This window comes from Jaculus jaculus, chromosome 7 (genome assembly GCF_020740685.1).
Source record: "Jaculus jaculus isolate mJacJac1 chromosome 7, mJacJac1.mat.Y.cur, whole genome shotgun sequence".
NCBI classification, from domain to species: domain Eukaryota; kingdom Metazoa; phylum Chordata; class Mammalia; order Rodentia; family Dipodidae; genus Jaculus; species Jaculus jaculus.
Window position 1 is genome coordinate 22,164,460 of NC_059108.1, and position 24,489 is coordinate 22,188,948.

At 42.8% G+C, this 24,489-nt stretch overlaps 2 protein-coding genes across 2 annotated transcripts in view; one reads left to right on the top strand and one right to left on the bottom strand.

Moving 5' to 3' along the window:
• Nucleotides 1-294: 294 nt before the first annotated feature.
• On the bottom strand, nucleotides 295-21,586 carry Mrps31 (mitochondrial ribosomal protein S31). Its single transcript, XM_045154720.1, has 7 exons — nucleotides 21,419-21,586; nucleotides 18,672-18,956; nucleotides 14,474-14,632; nucleotides 12,814-12,942; nucleotides 6,810-6,889; nucleotides 2,871-3,014; nucleotides 295-658 (listed from the first exon to the last, which is right to left on the bottom strand). Exons 1-7 carry the CDS (start codon nucleotides 21,541-21,543, stop codon nucleotides 429-431), a joined length of 1,152 nt encoding a protein of 383 aa, XP_045010655.1. The 5' UTR covers nucleotides 21,544-21,586; the 3' UTR covers nucleotides 295-428.
• Nucleotides 21,587-21,830: 244 nt separating this feature from the next.
• Nucleotides 21,831-24,489, top strand: part of Slc25a15 (solute carrier family 25 member 15) — a 41,046-nt gene continuing 38,387 nt past the window's right edge. Inside the window, exon 1 of the mRNA XM_045155438.1 lies at nucleotides 21,831-21,849. The gene's annotated coding sequence lies outside the window, so the exon portion shown is untranslated. The remainder of the gene's footprint in view (nucleotides 21,850-24,489) is intronic.

The window sequence follows — 24,489 nt, forward strand, 5'->3', positions numbered from 1 at the left end:
CAAATTTCTGAGAAAATTTTTATTTAGTTATAACATTGCAGTGGTTTGATTCATGGGTTCACCGTAAACTCAGGTGTTCTGAATGCTAGGTCCCCAGCTGATGGCGATTTGAGAATTAACACCTCCTAGAGGCAGTGTATTGTTGGGGTGGGACTGTGGGTGTTATAACCAGCTTCCTCTTGCCAGTGTTTGGCACACTCTTATGTTGCTGTAGTCCATCTGATGTTGGCCAGGAAGTGATGTCCATGCCCTCTGCTCATGCCATCATTTTCCCCTGCCATCACAGAGCTTCCCTCAAGTCTGTAAGCCAAAATAAGCCTTTTTATCCCACAAGCTGCTCTTGTTCAGGTGTTTTCTGCCAGCAATGAGAACCTGACTGCAACAAATATCCATCTTCAATGGTTTAAAATAAAAATTTCTCCATGATATTAATTAAACTGTATGTAATTTTCTTTGAGAATATCCCTTTTTTCATTGAAATAATTTCTAAACCACTCTATGTGCTCCACCTTCTGCTTAACACTCAGATACGGGTTTTTGGAAAGGCCACAAGTCACCAGCTCCATGAAGTGGCGAATTGGTCCTTGTTTAGGGAATCCCACCAGATACTTATCCAGAAATATATGATCATGAAATTCTGAACCATCATCATCAAAACCTGTAAAATACCAAGAAGTTAAATTATAATTTTAAACGTAAAGCCTACATTGTAAAACTAGAATTAATAAAGTATAGTTAAAAGAACGAACTTTGAAATTAGAGCTAGGTTTGACCAATTTATCAACTGCCATTTGGGCAAATCAGCTCCTCTGAGCATCAGTTTCTTCAGGCACAATGTGAGGACTCGAAGTGCACCTTCCCAGGGTTTGGTAATGACTACACAGAAACGTCTAGCATACAGCAAGTGTTCAGAGCATTGTAGCTGGCAAGTATTTTAGTATCTGAGGAAATAGCAAGGCACATTTAAATCATGTAAAAAAAAAATAACCACAAGACACAGTGATGTCTTTAGAACTTCACAAAGCCCGTAAGAAGCCAAGAAAGGGAGAAATGAGGAATCAAGAAAATGAAGAGAAAACCACAAAAGTGAACACACTTAAGTGCTAATAAGTCAGCAACCATGCTTTAAAAAAAAATTTTTTTTTTTTTTTTGAGATAGGACCTTATACATCCAAAGCTGGCCTCACACTCTTGCTATGTAGCCAAGGCTGGCCTTGATCTCCTGATCTTCCTGCTTCTACCTCCCAAGTGCTTGGATTAAAGGCCTGTACTACCACACCCAAATCAACAATTACTTTAAATTCTTTAAGTATCAGAGATGGACACACAGTGGACATAAAAACATGATGCACAGATATGCTATCTACAAAAGTCTACTTCAAATACATCATAGGTAGGCTGAATGTAAAAAGAACAAAAAAATGTTTTTCTTGGTAAAATTAAGAAAAGTACAAGTGGCTCTATGAATATCAGATAAATTATCTTTATTCTAAAGTAAACTTCCTAAGAGGAAGAAATATTATAGTAAAAGGACCAATCCACTTGGCAGACATATGCATGTCATATATAATCACAGGCACCAAACAAACATCAGAGTTTCTAAATACTTAAAAAGTAAAAGGAGAGAAAGAAAAATCCACAATTACAGTTGCAGATTTCAATATCACACCATTATGAAAGGACTCAGGAGAAAATCAGCAAAGATGCAGCTAAACCGACAAGACAGACGGGGGGAGGGAGGGAGAGAGATAAAATGGGCGCGCCAGGGCCTCCAGCCACTGTGAACAAACTCCAAATGCATGTGCCACCTTGTGCATCTGGCTTACATGGGTTTTGTAAAATCAAACTTGGGTCCTTAGGCTTTGCAGGCAAGTGCCTTAACCACTAAGCCATCTCTCCAGTCCAGATTTCATTTTTATCGTCGATCTTTTGGTATGTGCCTGTGTGTATACCAGCATAGGTGTGGCACAAGTGGAGGTCACAGGACTTTAGTCTTCGCTCGCCACCTTATTTAAAGCAGGGTCTCTCATTCACTGCTCTATTCACCAGGCTACCTTGTCTACTAGGTTTGGGTGTGAGTGTGTGGATGGTTGGAGGTAGGGTCTCACTCTAGCCCAGGCTGACCTTGGAAGTCACTTTGTAGTCATAGGCTAGCCTAGAACTCATAGTGATCTGTGGAGAGCTGCGATGTGCCGCGCCCTAAAGATGGCGTTGGCTTCCGCCTCCCGCTAGCCCAATAGTGAGCGCTCTCTGGGATAAACAAGTCCTTATTTGGCTGAGGCTGCTTAACTAATTCTGCTTCCTTAATCGTGGACCTATCTGCATGGGCCACGTGGCTCACTAGGGTTGGCTAGTGCAGGACTACTTAGCTTGTGGGTCGGCTCTCCCCGGGGTCAGAAGATTGTTCAAGGTTCCTGAATAAACTGCTTAAAGAAGAGCTCTTGGCGTCATTCTTGCTGGTCGAGGTGGTCGCGACAGTGATCCTCTAATCATGCCTCCCAACTGCTGTGATTAAAGACATGTGCCACCACGCCTGGCTAAGATCCACTAGTTTTATTGGCAAGGGTCCAGCCATGAATATGCCTAGAACTCACAATGATCCTCCTGACTCTCAAATGCTAGGATCACAGGTATATGCCACCATTCCCAAGTTCATCATGTATTCTTGCCATATAATTTTACTTCTTTATTTTTCTTATCAAATATCTAGAATTAAGTAACAACACTAAAAAAAAAAAAAAATTCTAGAACACCATGAAGAAGTCTGTATTTTGAGAGTCACATACACAGACTCTTAAGTCAGATACCTTCCAGAAATAATCTCTCATCCATGAACATGAACAGTATAACACTCTGGAGTAAGCACTCACCTGCCTCGTTGTTAATCGGGAACTCCCACAGCTTCCCCTCCTGTGTCCACTTGATCATCTCCTCAAACCCATTTTCAAAGGGCTGCTCATTCACTGTGGCTAACTGCTTAGCAAATTCTATCTCCCAAAGAGAAGGTGCTGTTTCTGTATGATAAAGAACATTTAAATAACAAATAAGCACAAGGCAATGTAAATATTCTTAAATATGCGATTAACAACTCTGAATTGGCAATATTTTCAAACCTTAACTCTCAGAATTAAATAGTTTCTAATGAAAATCGCTGAGCATTAAACTTGCAAAACAAATGACAAAGACTCATTGGAATTTCAATTTTAGTGGCAGACTTCACTTAGGTCTACTACAAAGCCAGGTTATTACTGCCCTCTCTCCTGGAAAAGAAAAAAAAATTACATTTTGCTTTTGCTTAAGAGTGATTTTGGGGGGTGGAGAGATGGCTTAGCAGTTAAGACCTTTGCCTGCAAAGCCAAAGGATCCTGGTTTGATTCTCCAGAACCTACCTAAGCCAGATGCACAGGGGGTACATGCATCTGGAATTCACTTGCAGTGGTTGGAGGCCCTGGTGTACCCACTCTATCTCTGCCTCTTTCTCTCAAATAAATAAATAAAATATATATTTAAAAAAAGAAGTGATTTTGTTTGTTGTTGTTTTTTAAGTTACAGTCTAGCCTAGGCTGACCTGGAACTCACTCTGTAGTCTTCAGGCTGCCTTGCACTCACAGTGATCCTTCTACCTCTGCCTCCCAAGTGCTGGGATTAAAGGTGTGTGCCACCACATCTGGTTTAAGAGTGATTTTATGTGATGGAGAATGGAATTTCAAAGGGGAAAACGTGCGGGGGGGGGGGGCAGGGAGAGTATTACCATGGGATATTTTCTGTAATCATGGAAAATGTTAATAAAAATTGTGAAAAGAAAAAAAAAGAGTGATTTTATGAATGTGATCTTTGTTTTGTTTTGTTTGAATCAAAGTTACAAAGCCCAGATTTATCTAAAACTCAGGATCCCCCTTCCTCCATCTCTGAATGATCTCTGAATGCTGGAATTACGAGTGTGGGCCTTCATTCCTCGCTAAAGATAAGTATGTAATACACATGATTTTGATTTTCAAAGTCTAGCCTCTGACTGAGGCAGGGGTCTCACTGTAGCTCAGGCTGACCGGGAACTTACTCTGTACCTCAGGATGGCCTCAAACTCAAGGTGATCCTCCTACCTTAGCCTCCCTAGTACTGGGATTAAAGGCATATGCCACCATATGGCCAGTTTTCTTACTGTTAAGTCTCTCAAAAGTAGACACTAGGGGCTGGAGAGAGGGCTCAGCAGTTAAGGCATTTGCCTGCAAAGCCAAAGGACCCAGGTTCAACTCTCCAGGACCCACATAAAACAGATGCACAAGCGGTACATGCATCTGGAGTTCATTTGCAGTGGCTGGAGGCCCTGGCATGCCCATTCTCTCTCTCTCTCTCTCTCCCTGCCTATTTCTGTATCTCTCTCAAATAAATAAATAAAAATAAATTTTAAAAAAAGTAGCCTGTAATCCTAACAATTAGGTGAAGTCAGGAGGCTCAGTTCAAGGTCATTCTTAGCTATATCCAGAATTTGAGATTAATCTGGTATACATGACAACCTGTGTTGAAAAAAGAAATCACTGATATCATAGTTACTAAAGACCAAAAAAATTACCTTAATATAATAGCAAAGCCAGCTGTGGTAGTACACTTATAATCTTAGCACTTAGGAGGCAGAGAGAGGAGGATCAGAAGTTCAAGGTCATCTTTGACTACCTAGAATTCCAGGCTAAACTGGATTACATAAGGCCTTGTTTCAAGAAACAGCTCACTTATCCTACTCAGGTAAGCCTTACTACCTGTTCTTTCTGATGGGTGTCTACATGCATGAACATGCCTAACCACTGGCTGCTGGATATTAATCACAAAGGTAAGAAGGGTCTTGTTCTCTTTATCCAGGGGACACTGACTGCCTATCCTCATGTGGTGTATACCTGCCCTCAGTTCACAGGTGGGGAGAGAGAAGGACAGAATAAGAGTGGCAGAAGGTGAGTCTGAATCTAATTCTATCCCAAACCAAGTGCCCCAGCTGCATCCCAGATTACTCCCGATGCCCACAGGGCCTGTACATCCTCTGAGTCTGTGGGAAGTTTTCAGGTGAGAAGATGGGACTCATAGGACAGAACTCGCTGATTCAGTCAGTCAACAAGTAATTACTAAGTGCCCGCTATATTTCAAGTATCAGTTTAGGTGGGAGGGAAATGGTGAGTAACTGATAAATTCAAGTTTCCATACTGCTGCTATTCATGTATTTAAACTGGGACTAAAACATTCTTTAGATTCATGCAAGTAGAGTTTATTAAAACAGTAACTTCATTAGAACAGCTATTACATAAACTTGTGTGCTTTTTTTTTCCTCAGAGGATAATCACTTTATGTAAAATATACAAAACTTCACTGCCTCCTTGCTAGTTCATTTCAGTTTTAGGGCTTGTTTTTATTTTATGGGGTTTCACATGTGACTGGGCTAAACCTGCAGCTCAGTAGTAATTTTTTTTTTTATTTTAAAAAGTGACAGTGGTGGCATTCATTGTTAATTCCAGCATCTGGGAGATGGAGGAAGAAAGATCAGGAGTTAAGAGGAGGTCATCTTTAGTTGTAAAGTGAGTTTGAGGCCAGCCTGGGCAACTTGAGGCTGTCTCTTGTGGCTATCTACTTATTACTAGTGGATAAGCAGCTGACTTTGCCACTTGGATGGGGAGAAGTACTCTGGCTCAAGGCTGGTGCAATTGTACTTCCATTTAATCACAATTCTTTCAGCTTCACCTTCATTTCCAAGGAACAAACACTGACTGAGTCAAACCCTTCCCTTCACAGATGTATAGTTCCAGTTCAGTTTGTTCAAAAAGCACTTAAAACTTAAGATAACTAAGGCCTATGACAGGTAAGTTCTTGGTTAGTGCTGCACTTTACTTAAGCATGACTAGACCTAGACCCTAATATCATATTAAGGAGTTTGTGGCCTACAAGAACCTCAGTTCATGTGCAATATTATTTCTACCCAAATCCAAAATCTAACCTTTGCCTGGCAAGGTGGGACATGCTTTAAATCCCAGGACTCCCAGCAGTCCAGAGGCTGGGGCAGGAGGAGCTGAAGTTCAAGGCTAGCCTGGGCTACCTGTCTAAAAACCAGCCATCAATCACACCAAAAAACTAACTGCCATTCTTTATAACTGCAATGCATAACAACTGTAATTTATTTATTTTAAAAGGAAGAAACTAAATTTCTCTTTTGATAAGATTTGAAATGCAGAATTTGATGAATCCAACTTACTCAAAGAACACAGAAAGACAGAAAACAAAAACTAGCCCTGTGTTAGGGAAAACTACCTCCTAAACAATCAGTATGTCCCTCAACAGGCTACTCTGGCATAGCTCCTCCTCCGTCTACAAAGAAAGATGCCTTCAGCAGGGGCCACGGCTTGTTTATCTTTATCTAGCAGCTGACAGCTATACTGCAACTGGTAGGTGACTAGTAATTTCTAACTTAAAATATTAGCAGCCACTACACCTGTACACTATACTCATCTCCATGGGTCTATGTTAAGGGGGAAATGTGATCCAAACTAGTAGTATCAGCAAATATAATCAAAAGGAGTATCCAGCCAGGTGTGATGGCTCATGCCTTTAATCCCAGCACTTGGGAGACAGAGGTAGGAGGATTGCTGAGAATTCAAGGCTACCCTGAGACTATGTAGTGAATCCAGGTCAGCCTGGGCTAGAGCAAGACCCTACCTCAAAAAAAAAAAAAAAGAACATCCACAGGACACAATATAAAAATAAACAACCACAACTATTATGAAATCAAAACATGAAGAGCTTCTTTCAAAGAAGTAGGCATTCTTTTAACAAACCTGTTTCAGGTGCCTCTTCAGTAAATGCATTAACATCAAAAATATTAAGTCTTTTCCCCTTGTACAAATTTTTCCTAAGACTGAAATAGAAAAAAAAATGTTAGTAACATACTTATAAATTGTCAACAAAAAAGGGAAAAATTTACATGAAATAGTCCACATAAAAATTAAAGACAATCCATTCATCCACACCAGATATTTTAGCTAAACTACCACAATTTTAGACTGTTAACTGAAAACAGGAATATGCACCTTAAATTTTTGCTTCATAACACACCAGCTAAAAATTAAATTTTCAAAATACATAATTGGAAAGTATAGCTTACTTTGCCATGAGTTTCTTTGATCCCTTTCATACCAAAGTTTTAGAAAACTCAAAGATTTTAGAAAACTATAAATTTTTTTTATAGTTTATATATAGTTTATAAATGGCATACTTTAATCAACTGCTTTATTCATCATTCACATTTTTTTAACAGAAAGAAAAGTTTATTTTTTCAACTCACATATTTACTTGAGAAAGAATGACAGATTAAAAACCAGTTTACAAACAACAACTACAGGGTTAGTTTTAAAAGTAATTCTGAACTCCTTTTTTTTTTATAATTTTTTTTTTTTATTATTTGAGAGTGACAGACACAGAGAGAAAGACAGATAGAGGGAGAGAGAGAGAGAATGGGCGCGCCAGGGCTTCCAGCCTCTGCAAACGAACTCCAGATGCGTGCGCCCCCTTGTGCATCTGGCTAACGTGGGACCTGGGGAACCGAGCCTCGAACTGGGGTCCTTAGGCTTCACAGGCAAGCGCTTAACTGCTAAGCCATCTCTCCAGCCCTGAACTCCTTTTTTTATTTGCATCAAATACTTTTCTCTATTAAATTCAAGTGGGGAAAAATAGTATATTAAAACTAGGTTAAGTGACCTCAAACCTGTTTTCCTCTGTAGGTTCCCATATGTTTGGAAATACAAGCTTTTCTAGACAGGCATGGTGATGCGTGCCAGCAATCTCAGCACTCAGTTACTCAGGAAGGAGGATCTGAGGTCCAGGGCTGCCTGGCATATATAGTAAGACCTTGTATCCCAAATACAACATTAAAATAGGCTTTTCTGCCCCAGAATGATCTTCAGTGCCTTATACCCTTTCGAGCACTCCCTACACTCTAAGTAAAAAGGATGAGAGATAGCTTAGCAGTTAAGGTGCCTGATTGCAAAGCCAAAGGACCCAGGTTCAATTCCCCAGGACCCACATAAGCCAAATGCACAGACGGCACACGCATCTCGAGTTCATTTGTAGTGGCTGGAGGCCCTGGCACACCCATTCCCTCTCTCTCTCAAACAAATACAAATTTTTAAAAGGATGATAGATTTAAGTAATTCATGGAAAACATAGAAGACCCTGTCATGTAGGGAAACTGAACAGCAATGTACTGAAAAGGGGATGGACATCCGCTGAGCATCTTACATACTTGACATGTTTTTTTTCCTGCCCTTCAAGAAAGGCTAGTATGAGGGTTAATCCTGTCAAGTTCGCTGGATTTAGAATCACCTAACAGAGAAAGCTGAGGTAGGAGGCTCACTGTGAATTGGAGGCCAGCCTGGGACTACAGAATGAGTTCCAAGTCAGCATGGGCTAGAGTGAGATCCTACCTTGAAAAACACAACAAAAAATATGAAAACGTTCCAGGTAGGAGAAAATCACCTAAGATTCACTTTTGTGCCTATCTATATGAGCATTTCCAAAACAGATTAAAGTGAGAAAGGAAGCCCCACCCTGAATGTGCCCACCATCCATGGGACAGCATCCCAGACTGAGTAAAGAGGGGACAAAGAGAGCCAGCTGGGCACCAGTACACATCTCTTTCTGCTTCCAGACTGTGGACACAGTGTGGCCAGCTGCTTCGCGCCCCTGCAGCCTCAGCTACAGCCGTTATGACCATGCCTTCACTGCCATGATGGACTGTACCCTCAGACCAAGTCCAGATAAGCCCTTCCTTCTTCCTTGAATTGCTTCTACCAGGTATTTTATCATAGCAACAAGAAAAGTAACTCATACAGCAAGGTTTCACTTTCTGTACTTCACAGGAGAGGAAATAAGTAATGGCACATATAAAAGTTACACAAGTCAGAATTAGTGCCAAGACTCTGAGGTGGGCCAATGTGACTACAGGAAATCAGTCCAGGCCTGGCTTTACTCAAACTGCCTCAAACCCGAAACATTTTGGTTAGCCCACTGCTTCCTTATATACCTCTTTGTTCAGCTTTTTAACACATCGTACACACAGAAACCTCCTTCCTATTCCTGCCTCAGCCTCCTCAATGCTGGGATTATATAGGTGTGTATCACCAAGCCTGGCTACTTTTTACATTTTATAGCAGCTTAATATCACTACAAACACCAGCTATGAGCACATGCCTTTGGTTTAACCCTCAGCCTGCAAAAGAAGAAAGAAGAAATCAAGATATGATACAACATTCAAAAACATTAACATGGGACCACAGAAGGAAGACTAACTCATTCATGTTCTTGAGTAAGACCTCAACTATCCTTTCCACTTATTCAACATGTCAGACACACAGTCACTTTAGAAATTCAAATAATCATTAAAAGCTACTGCTAACCACTGGAACTTCTGTAGAGTTCAATGCTTAACAGCTTTCCAGACCTCCCCTATCAGATCAGTTAGCTAAGCCGAGGTCCCAAGCTTCTACTTAAACCCCTGGAATATACCGAGCACTGAGATAATGGTGAGTATGTCCTATGATTAAAGACAAATTCGCTTTTGTTAGACCATCACTTATTGGACTTACAGAAGATGAGAGCCTCATGTAATTGTGCAATAACTTTCAATTGCAAAAGTAACTATGCAAGTCAATCATTACCCAATTCTAAATTAGCAAAATGAATTGGCCACAAGTAATCTATGACTTTAAGGAAATAAGCAGGTTTTTACTTTTATCTTTGCAATTTTTACACACATGTAGATGTGGTAGTTTGAATGTGAAATGTCCCCCATGGCCTCATGTATTTATGATTAAGCCTCATGCTCAATCCCCAGCTGGGTGGATCTGGCAGTTTGGGAGGTGGAGCCCTGCTGAAGGAGGTGTGTCACTGGAAGTGGAACATGATGTGTATGAGCACAGATCCAAGCCCAGTCCTGAACTTGATGGACCTTTTTGTGAGACCTAAATGCAGATGGCATTGTGGACTGTGAAGTCTTGGCTTATGAGGTTTCAGAGAGGAAAAAAGCACTTTGTTGGGACTAGGCTAGAATAATTTTATGTGATATTTTGGCCATTCTACCTGTGTCCTAAGAACTCAAGAAAAATTGAATTTAAAAGTAGTGGGGGCCGGGTGTGGTGGCACATACTTTTAATGCCAGCACTCGGGAGGCAGAGGTGGGATTACCAAGAGTTCAAGGCAACCCTGAGGCTACATAGTGAATTCCAGGTCAGCCTGGGCTAGAGACCCTCCCTCCAAAAAACAAAAAAAAGGAGGGGCTGGAGAGATGGCTTAGCAGTTAAGGAGTTTGCCTGCAAAGCCAAAAGATCCCAGTTCGTCTCTTCAGGACCCACTGTCAAGCCAGCTGTAAAGGGGCATGTGCATCTGGAGATCATTTTCAGTGGCTGGAGGCCCTAGTGTGCCCATTCTCTCTCTTAAATAAATAAATAAATAATATTTTTTTAAAAAGTCATGGGGCTGAAGAAGTGGCTCAGTGGTTAAAAGCATTTGCTAGAGGCCCTGGTGCACCCATTCTCTCTCCCCTTCTATAATAAATAAATTAAAAGTTGACCTGAATGCATTTTGACTTTTTTTTTTCCTCTGGGTTTTCAAGGCAGGGTCTCACTCTAGGTCAGGCTAACCTGGAATTCACTATGTAGTCTCAGGGTGGCCTTGAACTCTTGAACTCATGGCGATCCTTCTACCTCTGCCTCCCAAGTGCTGGGACTAAAGGCATGCGCCACCATGGCTGGCTCCTAAATGCATTTTGTATCATGAGATGGTCATAAGTCTACAGGGACCAGGGACTAAATGTGGCAGTTTAAATGTGCAATGTTCCCACAGTCTCATGTGTTGGTGATCAAGCCTCACAGTCAGTCCTCAGCTGCTGGCAATTTGGGAGATAGAGCCTTGCAGGAGGAGGTGTGTCACTAGGGTCGGAACGTGTTTATGAGTCCAGTTCCAACCCCAGTAACCAGGCTATTTCCACCCAGATAGGACACTAGGAGTTGGCTAGCCTCTGCTCTTCCATGCCATGATAAAATTTCCCTCCAGACTGCCGTGAAATAACACCTCTCCTCCCATCAACTGCTTCTGTCTCAGCAATGAGAAATAGCTGAGGAGTGTGTGTGAAGTTTTTCTTTTTTCTTTTTTTTGGTTTTTTGAGGTAGGGTCTCACTCTAGCTCAGGCTGACCTAGAATTCACTATGTAGTCTCAGGGTGATCTCGAACTCATGGTGATCCTCCTACCTCTGCCTCCCGAGTGCTGGGATTAAAAGTGTGTGCCACCACGCCCAGCTATGTTTATTTTTTGAAAAAAGGTTTTTATCAACTATATAAAATTCAACTGTATCCAGACCTGCCATCAGAAGAAAATGGAATTTTATTTAGAAAAGAATACTTATAAGAATATGAAACCTTGTGGTAATTTTTAATTGAAAACTTTTTGAGACAGGTTCTTGCTATGTAGCTCATACTAACCTTGAACCCAGAACCTTCCTGCCTCTGCCTCACAACTGCCAGACTAACAGGCATACATCAACATACCTGCCTTTTTTTTTTCCCCCAAGGAAGGGCCTCTCTCTAGCACAAGCTGACCTGGAATTCAATCTGTAGTCTCAGGGTGGCCTCAAACTCATAGCGAACCTTCTACCTCTGCCTCCTGAGTGCTGGGATTAAAGGCGTGTGCCACCACATGTGGCCTGGCCTTATTTTTATTGTTGTTGCTATTTAGAGAGTCTCACTCTATAGCATCATCATTAGTATTGTTGTTGTTATTATTGTTATTATTATAAAGACGCAGTCTCATTCTGTAGCCCAAGATGAACTGGAAACCACTATGGAGCCCTCCTGCCTCCTACCTCATCCTCCTGAGTGTTGGACAACAGGTGTAATCACCACTCCTGGCTTTATTTTTTTTTAATATATTTTATTTATGTATTTATTTGAGAGAGAATGAGGCAGAGAGAGCAAGAGAGGGAGAGAAGGGCACACCAGGGCATCTAGCCAGGGCAAATGAACTCCAGACACATGCGCCCCCTTGTGCATCTGGCTTATGTGGGTTGTGGAGAATCACTCCAAACAGGAATTCTTTGGCTTTGCAAGCAAATGTCTTAAATGCTAAGCCATCTCTCCAGCCCCCTGGCTTTATTTTTTTTAGTGGTGGATTATTTCTCTGAAGTATGAAGAAAGGTGACCATATATCTATACATGCAAGGAGCATATAAATGCCTAATGCTAGAAACATCTAAAATGAAAAACAATGCTTCTCTTTTTAAAATTATTTTATTTGACAGAGAACAAGGGAGGGAAGGAGAGAGAAAGAGAGAATATGAATGGGCGTGCCAGGGCCTCCAGCCACTGCAAACAAACTCCAGACACTTGAGCCCCTTGTGCATCTGGCTAACGTGGGTCCTGGGGAATCGAATCTTGGTCCTTTGGCTTTGCAGGAAAACGCCTTAACTGCTAAGCCATCCCTCTAACCCAACAATGCTTCTTAGTCAAACATTCATTTGTTCATAATTTGCTCAACCCCACTCATTCTAAATCAAGGGATCTCTATTCATCCTGGTTGATGTGAGGTAGGGCTCATTTTGAATTATGTTATTAAAAAATGTAGGACTAAACTCTTTGCAGAAAATGACACAAAGAAGGTAAGATGACATGTAAAGGCATCCACAGTGGTTGGGTACCTATCAGCAATAATATGCATAAGGAATAAAGCAAGTGTACAATTACTACAGAAGAAAGCCCACAAACAAAACCCAACAGCCAACAAAGCCTGGATACCTTTTTTTAAGATCAGTTGTCCCCTCCTGGTCAGATCCTTCATCAAACTGGATCTGATGTTCTGGCCTTGTTCTACTTCTAACAGAGGAGGATCTGGTAACTTTCATGTCTGATATTATGTTACTGAAGCTGAAACAATGAAAAAGTCAAGTACATTAGAATTCTTAGCTATACAACAGTAACAAACTTCTATTAAAAGGAGACATACCATTTAATTCTGATTTTACTTGTATACCCTAAAAGAACATATTCACAATTAAATGGGTGTCCTATGTTAATGCTTATACACTATAGACCATTAATGTTTATGTTTCTGGGGCTAGAGAGATGGCTCAGTGCCTAAAGGCACTTACTTACAAAGCCTGTTGGCCTGGGTTCAATTCCCCAGTACCCACATAAAGCCAGATGCACAAAGTAGCACATGTATCTGAAGTTCATCTGCAGTGGCAAGAGGTCCTAGAGTGCCCATGTTCTCTCTCTCAAACAAAAAAAATATAATTTTTAAAAAATATTTATGTTTCCTTCAGTTTTAAGTATGTTCATCAGAAGTATTCATTTGAAGCATTGAAGTGTCACTTATAAAAATTTTTTAGGGCTGAAAGGATTGTGTACTGGTTAAGGTGCTTGCCTGCAAAGCTAAAGGACCCAGGTTCAATTTTCCAGGACCCACATAAGCCAGATGCACAAGATGGTGCATACATCTGGAGTTCATTTGCAGTGGCTGGAGTTCCCAATACACCCAATTCTCTGTATCTCTCTTTCTCTCTCATTCAAATAAATAAATATTCAAAAAATTTTAATGTCCAGACAGGCTTAAAGGAAAATTCAATCAAGTATCTGGGTACCTCTCACCTATGTTAGTAATGAAATTAAATCCTTTTTTTTTTAAGTCAGTATCTTTTAATTTTTAAAAACAAGTCCATCATTTTAATGAATACTTGATTTTATTGGATCCTCATTTTCTTTTTTTTTCAATTTTTATTAACATTTTCCATGATTATAAAAAAATGAAATTAAATCTTAAAATGAGCTACATTTGCTGCTTTGAATTTGTTCAAATACAAACAAAATGAGCCATGTGACTGTTCAGACATCTGTATACTCCCACATCCCAAGATACATCTGGTCCGTGCACTCACCAAGAGCCAACTCCTGTCAGCCACAGTGGTGGTACCACCACTCATGGCCTCTGAGCAGCCAGCAGTGTAACTGGGCACAACATGATGAGAGAGGAAGAGGATAAGCAGAACAAGTTCTGCTCAAACGTAAGGGTAAGAAGAAAAAAGGGAGGACCCATGTCTGAAGATTATCACACTGTGCAGAAAACCAGGCAATTACTTACCTGCATGAGAAAAACTAAAGTTCTTAATGGTTACTGACAATTTATTTTTAACAGGATTATTGAATTTATCATTTCTGTTTCAAGTTCAAGAAGCTTTCAAAGTACCAAAAGAAAAGTTTAACCACTTAATTAAAAGAAAATGAAAAAAGCTACAATCTTTCTAAAGACATGCTTTCAAAAATAAGATGACTGAAATTCTATTTCTAAGGTAGCTTTTATATGTAAAACAGGTATGTTATGTGCCCTATTCACCAGCCACATGAAAATGACCCATTTTGACATGCAAGCATTTCTCAAGTAACAGTCTGACTCACCAACCTAATTCTAGGTTTCTCTTCGTTTTTCTGGGCCCTTGACTCTTCCTCATGCAGCCGGAGCTGCCTGAGCAGCTCTGACTTGGTTGTCTGCTTATTAAACGGCAGAGAATCTGCAACAGCAGATGCAGCAGCCACCAGCTCAGGACTCAAGGGCTCATTTCTAGGACAGAAAATGAAATGAGAAAGGAAAACCAGAATTACTTATCATATCACATTGCTCACTTATACTTATCAGAGTTCTTCCTATTAAAAAGCTGGGCATGAACCAGGCCAAATGAGCCAACTGGTGCAATAGTGGCCCATCTGTCATGGTGGAAACCAACTGCCCTCTAATTGGACTGGAGGCCCATTCCATGGGAGGGAATACATCCCTGACACTGAAAACTTAAAACAGGGGTAGTCATGAGCCATAGGGGTGTAACGCCTGCTGCTGTCTGGCTGCATGTATATACTATGCTTATCAAACTGCCCAGTAAGCACTTCTCTTAACGTTCATACCCTTATATTAATGCTACTCTCACTTTTGGTAGAGAACTTTCTCTTTTCAGATGGCAGTGACCTTGGGATGACTCAAAAGACATCATGGTGCTGGGAAGAAGTGACAGGAGCGTTCAGCACTGCAATATCTCTATCACACCTTCCAAGGCTCAGGGTCTATTGCGGAAGAGGTGGTGGAAAGAATGTAAGAGCCAAAGGAAGGGTAGGACTCATTACAACGTGCTCCTCCAGACACAAAATGGCCTGGATATCCATGACTGCACAATGCCTGACTCTGCCTACACAAGGCCATCATAAGAGGAGGAAAAGATCATGACATCAAAATAAAAGAGAGACTGATTGAGATGAGGTGGAGATACAATGGAGAATGGAGTTTCAAAGGGGAAAGTGGGGGGAGGGAGGGCATTACCATGAGATATTGTTTACAATCATGGAAGTTGTTAATAAAAAAAAAGTGTGGGGGGAAAAAAAAAGCTAGGTGTGGACTGGCATGGGGAGTGCCCGCCTTTAATCCCAGCACTTGGGAAGCAGGGGTAGGAGGATCACCGTTGAAGTTTGAGGCCAGCCTAAAAGTACATAAAGAATTCAGGTCAGCGTGGACTAGAGTGAGACCCTACCTCAAAAAAAATAAAAAAACTAAAAAACAGAGTGTCAGAGTGCATGCCATTAATCCCAGCACTTGGGAGGCAGAGGTGGGAGGATTGCCTTGAGTTCGAGGTCAGCCTGTGCTAGAGTGAGACTCTAACTTGAGATTTAAAAAAAAAAAAAAAAAGCACTATGGCAGGCATGGTGTACAAGCCCACAATCCTGGCATTTGGGAGATGGAGGCAGAAGGATCAGGAGGGTTACTTGAAACCCTTTCTCAAACAAAACAGAAAGTACCTCTGCAGAGCCATCATTCTTTTCCACCACCTCTCATGTATCATGTATCCCCCCCACCCATCCAACTCCCTGATGCATTGTGGAATGGGTATGTGGCTCAGGCTGGCATCAGACTTGCCATCCTCCTGCCCCGGTCTCCTGAGGCCCAGGACTACATGCATGCATCACCATGCCTGGCTCCTCCTGTTTTTATGAAGGAAGAACAGACTGTATTACTCCATGCTGCATATGCGACTCAGATACAGTGGCAAAGGAAAACTGATGAACGAACAATGCTCACTGTAGCATTGTTTGATACTTGTAGAAGCCTCGAGAGAGCCAAGCTCAAGCAGGCATCAGTCAATCATAGCAGGGAGAAGGTAGCTGAAGCCTTCTTACTGGATGACTAATGCTAGCAGTTGCTTGGTTGTAAGAATGTTAAAGCCAGGCTGGAGGGATGGCTTAGCGGTTAAGGCACTTGCCTGCAAAGTCAAAAGACCCAGGGTTGGTTCCCTGACACAAGTAAACCAGATGCACACAGGGTGGCGCATGTGTCTGAAGTTCGTTTGCAGTGACTGCAGGTCCTAGCATGCCCGTTCTCCCTATCTGCTTCTTTCTCTCTCTTTCCCTCTCTCAAATAAATAAATTTAAACAACAAAGAATGTGAAAGCCAAAGCTAGAAACTTTGGTTATTGCTACACCCACGAGGAATTTTGGTAGGGTTGAGCAAATATTCATACCCACAAGACTGCACACATACCCTTGGCTCAGGCTATTAGGAAGAGAAAAAGACCCATTCTAGGTGGGCAGGGTGGTGAGAGTGTCCCTCTCAGTAAGAGTCTCGTAGTATTCATACAGGAGACACTTCACCAGTTAGGCAAGAGAGAAAGAGATCTGCATCACACAGGCCAAGAAGAGCCTGACTTAGTGCCTCACAGGAATCTATCTACAGCTCTTGAAACAAGGCTACAGCAAAGCCTCCAGGGTCCCTGCAAAGGACATGCAGTGACAAGAACTGCACACACAAGTCCTAAATATGGTGCCCTCCCAGGTCTCTGTAGTTCTCCCAAGCCTGATGTCAGGAATCAGTCAGTGGTCAGTTGTGTCGTGACGACACTGCTTAAAGAAAGCTGACTTTCTATGGTTACTGCCAGGTTACCAGGTGTGGCAGATGATCTCTTCAGAAAAGAGAAAGAACTAGCTGTGGCCTCATGCGCTCTTCTAGAACATCGCTATGGTTCCCTCAGTGTCCCTCCCCTCAGTTCCCTAAGGGAGCTGTGCTTGCCTTGATGAGCTGAATGAGACAGAAGTGACACAGGATGGCCCACGATGTAAACCCTATCATGGGGTGCAGCTTTACACAGGTCTGTTGAGATGCCCGGCCTGAGAACTCAGGTGCCACATGGGAGACCCCGGTGACGTGGGACGACCATAAGGCACTACACTGGCCCCAGCCCCAGTCAGTCTCCGCCAAAAGCGCCATCAGCACAAGCCTTTGGGTGCTTCTAGATCCCAGTCACACATCTGCCCTTGCCAGTGCCCAGTGTGGCAGATGTCAGTGCTTCCTTTGGGACCTTTATTCCCCACTATGTCTTAAGGCACTGAGGCCAGCAGGGAATCCTGTCACCCCAGTAGCCACATGAAGTTCGCCCTGGACTTCTGTGCTCCTTTCAGTGACAGGACATCTTTGTTAGGTTCCTAAAGAAATTTTAGCAGTTGATATAATTTCAAAAAAAAGAACACAACACAACTACAAACATCAATGTGTAACAAGATGAGGGTGGCAGTTTTAAGTCAGACCCCAATGCTAGGACACAGAAAAATAAACATAACAGTTCCTCTTCATTCACTTTCTTTGTACAAAAAGTGTGTTACTGTATTATTTCTTTTCATTTGAAAACATCAGGGTATGGGTGAGGGATGCAAACAAGTAATGAGGTTTTTTTTTGTTTGTTTGTTTTTCGAGGCAGAGTCTCACTCTAGCCCAGGCTGACCTGGAATTCACTATGTAGTCTCAGGGCAGCCTCAAACCCACAGCGATCCTCCTACCTCTGCCTCCCTCCCAAGTGCTGGGATTAAAGGTGTGCGCCACCACGCCCAGCTTGTTTGCTTTGTTTTGAAAGTTCCCAGGACCCAGCCACCATGCTGTGAAATGCTCAGGCCACTTACAGGCTACATAAAGATGTTGCTAATAGTCTCAGCTGACAGCCAACATCAGCTGCCAGACCTGAGTTTACTTACTGATTTGCATGTGTGTGTGCATATGTGTCAGGGCCTCCTGTCACTGTCAGCCAAACGCCAGATGCTCGCACCACTTTTGGGGTATAGCTGTATAGCAACACTCTCCCCAGCCCCGTTATTTATTTATTTATTTATTATTATTTTGGATTTTTGAGATAGGGTTTTGCTCTGGCCCAGGCTAACCTGGAATTTACAATGTTGTCTCAGGGTGGCCTCAAACTTACGGCAATCCTCCTACCTCTGCCTACCAAGTGCTGAGATTAAAGGTGCGTGCCACCACGCCCGGCTTATTTATTTATTTTCTGAGACAAAGTCTCCTACGTAGGCAGCTCAGGATGTCCTCAAACTTGTAACTGTCCTACCTCTATCTCCCATGTGCTAGGAGTACAGGCATGTGCCATCATACCTGGCTACAAATATCCTCCTGCTCCTCAAATATCAGACAATAACATTCCTAAGGTAATTATCAGAGCCCCTGTGTTTATGCTGATGTTTGGTCTTCATTATTTCAGTATCTTTCAAGTACTCTCATTAGACACTGTTTACTAAAGAAAGGCACACGGAGTTGCAAAGGGCACCCAAGCTGGGATTCATTTTACCCCTTCTTTGGAGCACCTTCCGTAGCTCTCTGCATTCTGCCGATTGTAGCCTCCACACTCTTAGGTTTCCTGCCAGGTGGCTTTGTCGTTTGTACATTTCCTATGTTCGATTCAACTTTCATATTCTTAATAATGTCCAGCAAGCTTTTTTTCATATTCTCCTTTCTTCTGTCTTGGATCTTTGATGTCTTCTTGGCAACCTCACCGGTTGAAGCAGACTGTTCATCGTCCTTGCTACAGACCACACTGCTGGTGCCAAAGTATCTCTGGATACCATTTTCTGTCCTGGCAGGACATATTAAAGAAAAAAAATTATAAATACAATACAAAATAATAAAGCTGGAAGTCCAGGCTGACCTGGAATTCACAATGTAGTGTCAGGCTGGCCTCAAACTCAGGGCGATCCTCCTACCTCTGTTGCCCAAGTACTGGGATTAAAGGCGTGCCGTATTCTGGCCCTCAGCCATTTCTGATACAAATATTATCTAAGCTAGCTTCGGGGCAAGATGGACTTATACAAGAGCCCTCCATCTTCTCCACTAGTTGGCTTCTCTTGTCTCCTGTGCCTCAATCAACAATCATTCTCTCGTTCTTCTCCCCCTTCCCTCTCTCCTTTCCTACCTCTCTGGAATAGGGTGTCTAGTCCAGGCAAGGATAATCTTGAACTTCTGATCATCCTGACTCTACCTCCCAAGTACTGAGATTACAGACACACACTACCACACCCACTTTAAGCGGTACTGAGGAAGAATCAAAACCAGAGTTTCATGCATGCTAAGCAAGCATGCTACCAACTGAGCCACCTTCCCAGCCCTAATAGCCTCTTGAGAAAATTGGCTTAACATGGGGTGACCAGCCAGAATAGGGGTTACTAACTGGTTTCTGCCTTCATGAAGCAAGTGGCTACAGCAACTACTTCTCACACTTTTTTTTGTGCAGAGAAATGATCTGTGCTACTTATTAAAACTTCGATTTGTCAGTCCCACCTCAGAATTCTGATTCAGTGCCTTTGGGGAGAGACTACACATTTTGCATTTCTTTTCTTTTTTTCCAAGATAGGGTCACAGCAATCGTCCCACCTCTGCCTTCCGAGTGCCGGGATTAAAAGTGTGCACGCCTGGCTAAAAGTTTCACATTTCTAACACCTTTCTGAGTGATGGTGACACCACTAGTCTCAAGACCTAATTTAAGTGGCTAAGTTATCTAACCCTTACAACCTTAAAAAATATACTAATATCTCCATCTTATAAAACAAGATGCTGCTCAAAGGGATTTAGTGCTTCTGAAACTGTTAAGAGCATAGAGGACACAGATTCCTGAGATTCTGTTTTCAAGTTTGAAATGGGACTTGGGAATCTGCATTTTAACTAAGATCCAAGGTGATCCTCCTGCAGTTTGATTCCTACAGTAGACCTTGGATTAAATAATATATCAAATGGCAGTGCAAGCTAGAAGTACTTCATTGGTGAAAGAAAAACAGCAAGTTTTAGACTTGCTGAAACTATCTGATTTGCTTAGGAAAATGTCAGAGGCTATCACGTCAGACATTTGAAAAGTTGAAAAATGGCCCACACAACCAGGCTCTCCATTTCCAGTGCACAGAACTTCACAACACCATATGGTATAATGCAAATTAGGATAATGCTCTCATTTTACACCTGAAAGTTAATATGAAAGTCTTTTAACAAAAAAGTGGAAACCAGGAAAATCTCTCTCCCCTCCCTGGCTGGGAATGTAGCTGAATAGTAGAGTGGTTCAGCACTAGCCTAGCATGCTAGAATCCTTGGATTCTACTCTTCAGTATCAAACAACAAAAATTCCACATCTCTCCCCTTGAAGACTGAATTTCCATTTTTCACCCTTTGTAAGTGAAGGAGGCTTCGACCATCAAAGTTAAGTTTTGCATTCTAACAACAGTAACCCATTCAAAACTCTATCTCGAACATGCTCCTCACTCTTCTATTAACATTAACGGTACCCTAATCCTCCAGGGCAGGCGGCTGAAATCTCCTCCGTGACCAGTTTCCTAATACCTCACCATGTCGCATTCTCTTAGTTCTACCTCGCGCAGTGTCCTCCTCCGTGGAGAGGGTCTTCCCATCGCATTGCTAAGTTGTTTCAGTGTTGTATTAAACCAAACGGGGGTATCCACAAGGGGGAGCGTGAACCTCTCCTACAAAGGCCAGTGTCCCTATTTGTTCTCGCAGCAGTTGGCACACACACTCTGTGGCTCACCTCGCATCTCACAGCTGGCACTTCACTATACTTGAGCTACCTCCTTGGTGCAAACAGAATGGCAGGACTATCTTACGGGGGGGGGGCCGGTTAACACCAGAAACGGACACAGCGTAAGCACTTTCAATAATGAGATAATCTATGGAGGAGGCGTCGGTGAGGCCATGAAAGCAGTGCTGGAAAGCTTAGAACAAAATAACGTGTCTTTTGCAGCCTCAGAAACGGACAGGGACGGGGCAAGGTAGCCCGAGGCGCGGCGTGCACTGGACAGAGGGCGGGACACAGCACCCGAGGCTCGTCTCCTAGCATAGCCGTCTCCCCTCACCGTGACCTTGGGCAAGTCACCTTGTCTTTCGAGGGTCCCTCTTGTCAGATTAAAAGCAAAGCCTTCTAGGGGCTTACCGTTCTCCTATCGACCCCAGGGGGCCGGAGAAGCAGAAGTGAATTTACGAGAGAGGGACAGGGTTCCCGGAAGACATGCTGGGCCCAACTAGCCCGCTGAAACTCGGTACCTGACAGCTGCAGGCGGGGACGCGAGTGGCACAGTCACAGCCGCCGAGGCCCCCGGGCTTCCGGAGGACACCGCCCGGCGGGAGAGAGGGCGGCGAGGAAGGAGCGCCGCCACCCTGGGGAGCATCGCCGACGAAGGAGTGGAACCAGGAACACAACCGGAAGAGACGCGTCCCTCTGCCAAATACGTCCCCCCCCGTCCTAGCTTCCGTTCCCCACCCCCCCCCGTCGGCCGTGTTCCTCATCTTTAGTGTCCCTATGAGAAACGGAGGCCTGTAATTGTGTTCCGGGTCCATCCAGGCCGGGCTTCCAGACCACGCCTCCCCCGCTAGACTCCGGTCTTGGAGGAGGAGGCCGCCGAGCTCCGTCCGCGAGGGTCAAGTCCCAGGCGGTGAGAGGATGATGATGACGGCTCCTGCTCCGCAAGGCTCAGGTCCGAGACAGTGAAGGGATGGCCAGTTGTTGAAAAGCCAGTGGGTCAATAGAGAGACCGGAGGACGGAACTTCTCGTGCTTCCCTTGGGCGGCGGGCCGCGTCCACAGCGTTCATATGTTCAAAATGATCTGTGTTTACCGAAGGTTAGATTTTTTTTTTGATTTTTGGTTTTTTTTTTGTTGTTGTTGTTTTGTTTTGTTTTGTTTTGTTTTCTGAGGTAGGGTCTTCCCCTCTAGCCCAGGCTGACCTGGAATTCACTGTGCAGTCTCAGGCTGGCCTCGAACTCGTAGCGATACTCCTACCTCTGCCTCCCTAGTACTGGGATTAAAGGCTTGATTTTTTTTTTCTTTTAAAAATTACCTTGATATAGATGATTGCTTGGTAAGTTCATGTGTTTTTTTTTTCTTTTGTCAGTCTCGATTCTTGATATAGCGCCAGAACTATGAAATGCTCTTAAGAGCAGCACTAGGCTTTTCCTGGCCCCAGTGAAAGCTGTGAACAGTGCTCGGGAAGAGATCATCGGTTCTTAGCCCTAAAGTGCATGAGATTAAACCCAAAAAGCACTGTCAGCCAGGGTAAACCGCCACCTTAGAGGTCCATATGGGCAGTCCAGTGTTGGCAACATTTCCCCTGTTCTCTCCGGAACGAATCAGGGCTGGGAAGTGAATTCCTGATGCTGAAAATGCAGTTTAAACTGAGCAGATTTGCCTAAAATCCAACCACCCCGAGAGAACCTTTGGGTTGAATGCTGAATATGGTGCACTAGGGGTCGCTGTCTGTCTGTCTGTCTGTCTGTCGGTTGGTCTATCAACTATCATGCTGTGCTGGGGATAGAATCCAGTGCATCATGAATACTAGGTGAGCACTCTATGACTGACTTACATCCTCCGTCCCATATCTTATGTTTTAAAATAAACCCTTTTTTGTTATTTTGTGGTGTTTTGTTTTGACGACAGAGACCCTGTCAAAAAAAAAAAAAAAACAAAAAAAACCCCTGATATTAACTGAGAAAGATCAAAGTTACAATAAACTGGACTAAGAATCTAGTTGTCTTTTACTGGCCACACTTTATTATAAAAAATAGAACAAATTTACCCATAGGCTGAACAGAGGCATTTGGCTTTACAAAGCAGAGAAGGGTTGAAGAAAGCAGAAACATGATTGAGATGGGGAAGGGATATGATGGAGAATGGAATTTCAAAGGGGAAAGTGGGGGAAGGGAGGGTATTACCACTGGTTATTTTTTATAGCCATGAAAAATGTTAATAAAAATTGAGAAAAACGGGCTGGAGAGATGGCGTAGCGGTTAAGCGCTTGCCTGTGAAGCCTAAGGACCCCGGTTCGAGGCTCGGTTCCCCAGGTCCCACGTTAGCCAGATGCACAAGGGGGCGCACGCGTCTGGAGTTCATTTGCAGAGGCTGGAAGCCCTGGCGCGCCCATTCTCTCTCCCTCTATCTGCCTTTCTCTCTGTGTCTGTCGCTCTCAAATAAATAAATAAATAAATAAAAAATTAAAAAAAAATTGAGAAAAAAAGAAAAGAAAGCAGAAACGGGAATAGAAAGCATATCCTTTTAGTTACTTTCTTTATGGGTTAAAACCAAGGGAGAAGGGGATTTCCTTGTGACAGTGACCCAGGTAACCGAGGCCCCTTCTAACTGGCTGCTGGGAAACTCCTGGTTTTGGAAAAGCTTGTCTTTTTTAAAATTGAATTTGATGACTGGCACTTAACTTGAGTCACTGCTGCCAATCTAGATTCGTTCTCTTCTTTTTTGAATTTTCATTGAACACATGGCCTCAGAGATAGAGACCACAATCTCCCTTACCGATAAGAATGCCACTGAACTAAGTTCTAACCAGTAGAATGGGAACAGAAGACACCTGCCCCCTTAAAGCAGCAGACGGTGTATTCTCCATAATTTCTTGTTGTCTTTCCTCTTGGTTGGAATACAGAACAATTGGCAGGAGCTGAAGCACTGAGAAAGCCCAGAAGTGAAAGATTGTTGTGAGACAGGTAGCGCTGCCAAACAGTTCACAAAAGATGCAAGGTAGTTCAGAGTCACTTTGTTAAAAGTAACCCAGACAGTACTTAAGATATGTACTCTCTGGAGCTGGAGAGATAGCTTAGCCGTTAAGGCGTTTGCCTGCAAAGCCAAAGGAACTCGGTTCGATCCCCCAGGACCCACATAAGCCAGATGCATCTGGAGTTCATTTGCAGTGTTAGGAGGCCCTGGCGCACCCATTCTCTCTCTCTTTCTCTTTCTGCCTCTTTCTCTTTCTATCTCTCAAATAAATAAATAAAAATAAAAGTTGTTTTTTTTTTAAGACATGTACTCTCTGGACTAATTGCAAGGAGGAGGGGATATGATGGAGAATGGACTTTCAAAGGGGAAAGTGGGGGGAGGGAGGGAATTACCATGGGGCATTGTTTATAATCATGGAAGTTGCTAATAAAAAATAATTGAATTAAAAAAGAAAAAAAACTTAACCAGTGTGCTTAGATTTATAGTAAGTTCAGCTAAATAAAAATCTTACTTGGAAGAAAGGGAAAAAAAGATAAGTACTGTCTGAACTGTTGTCTCCTTTTGTCTGCATCATTGTCTGACATCACTCACATAGTTCTGTGCTTTGCTGTTCACTG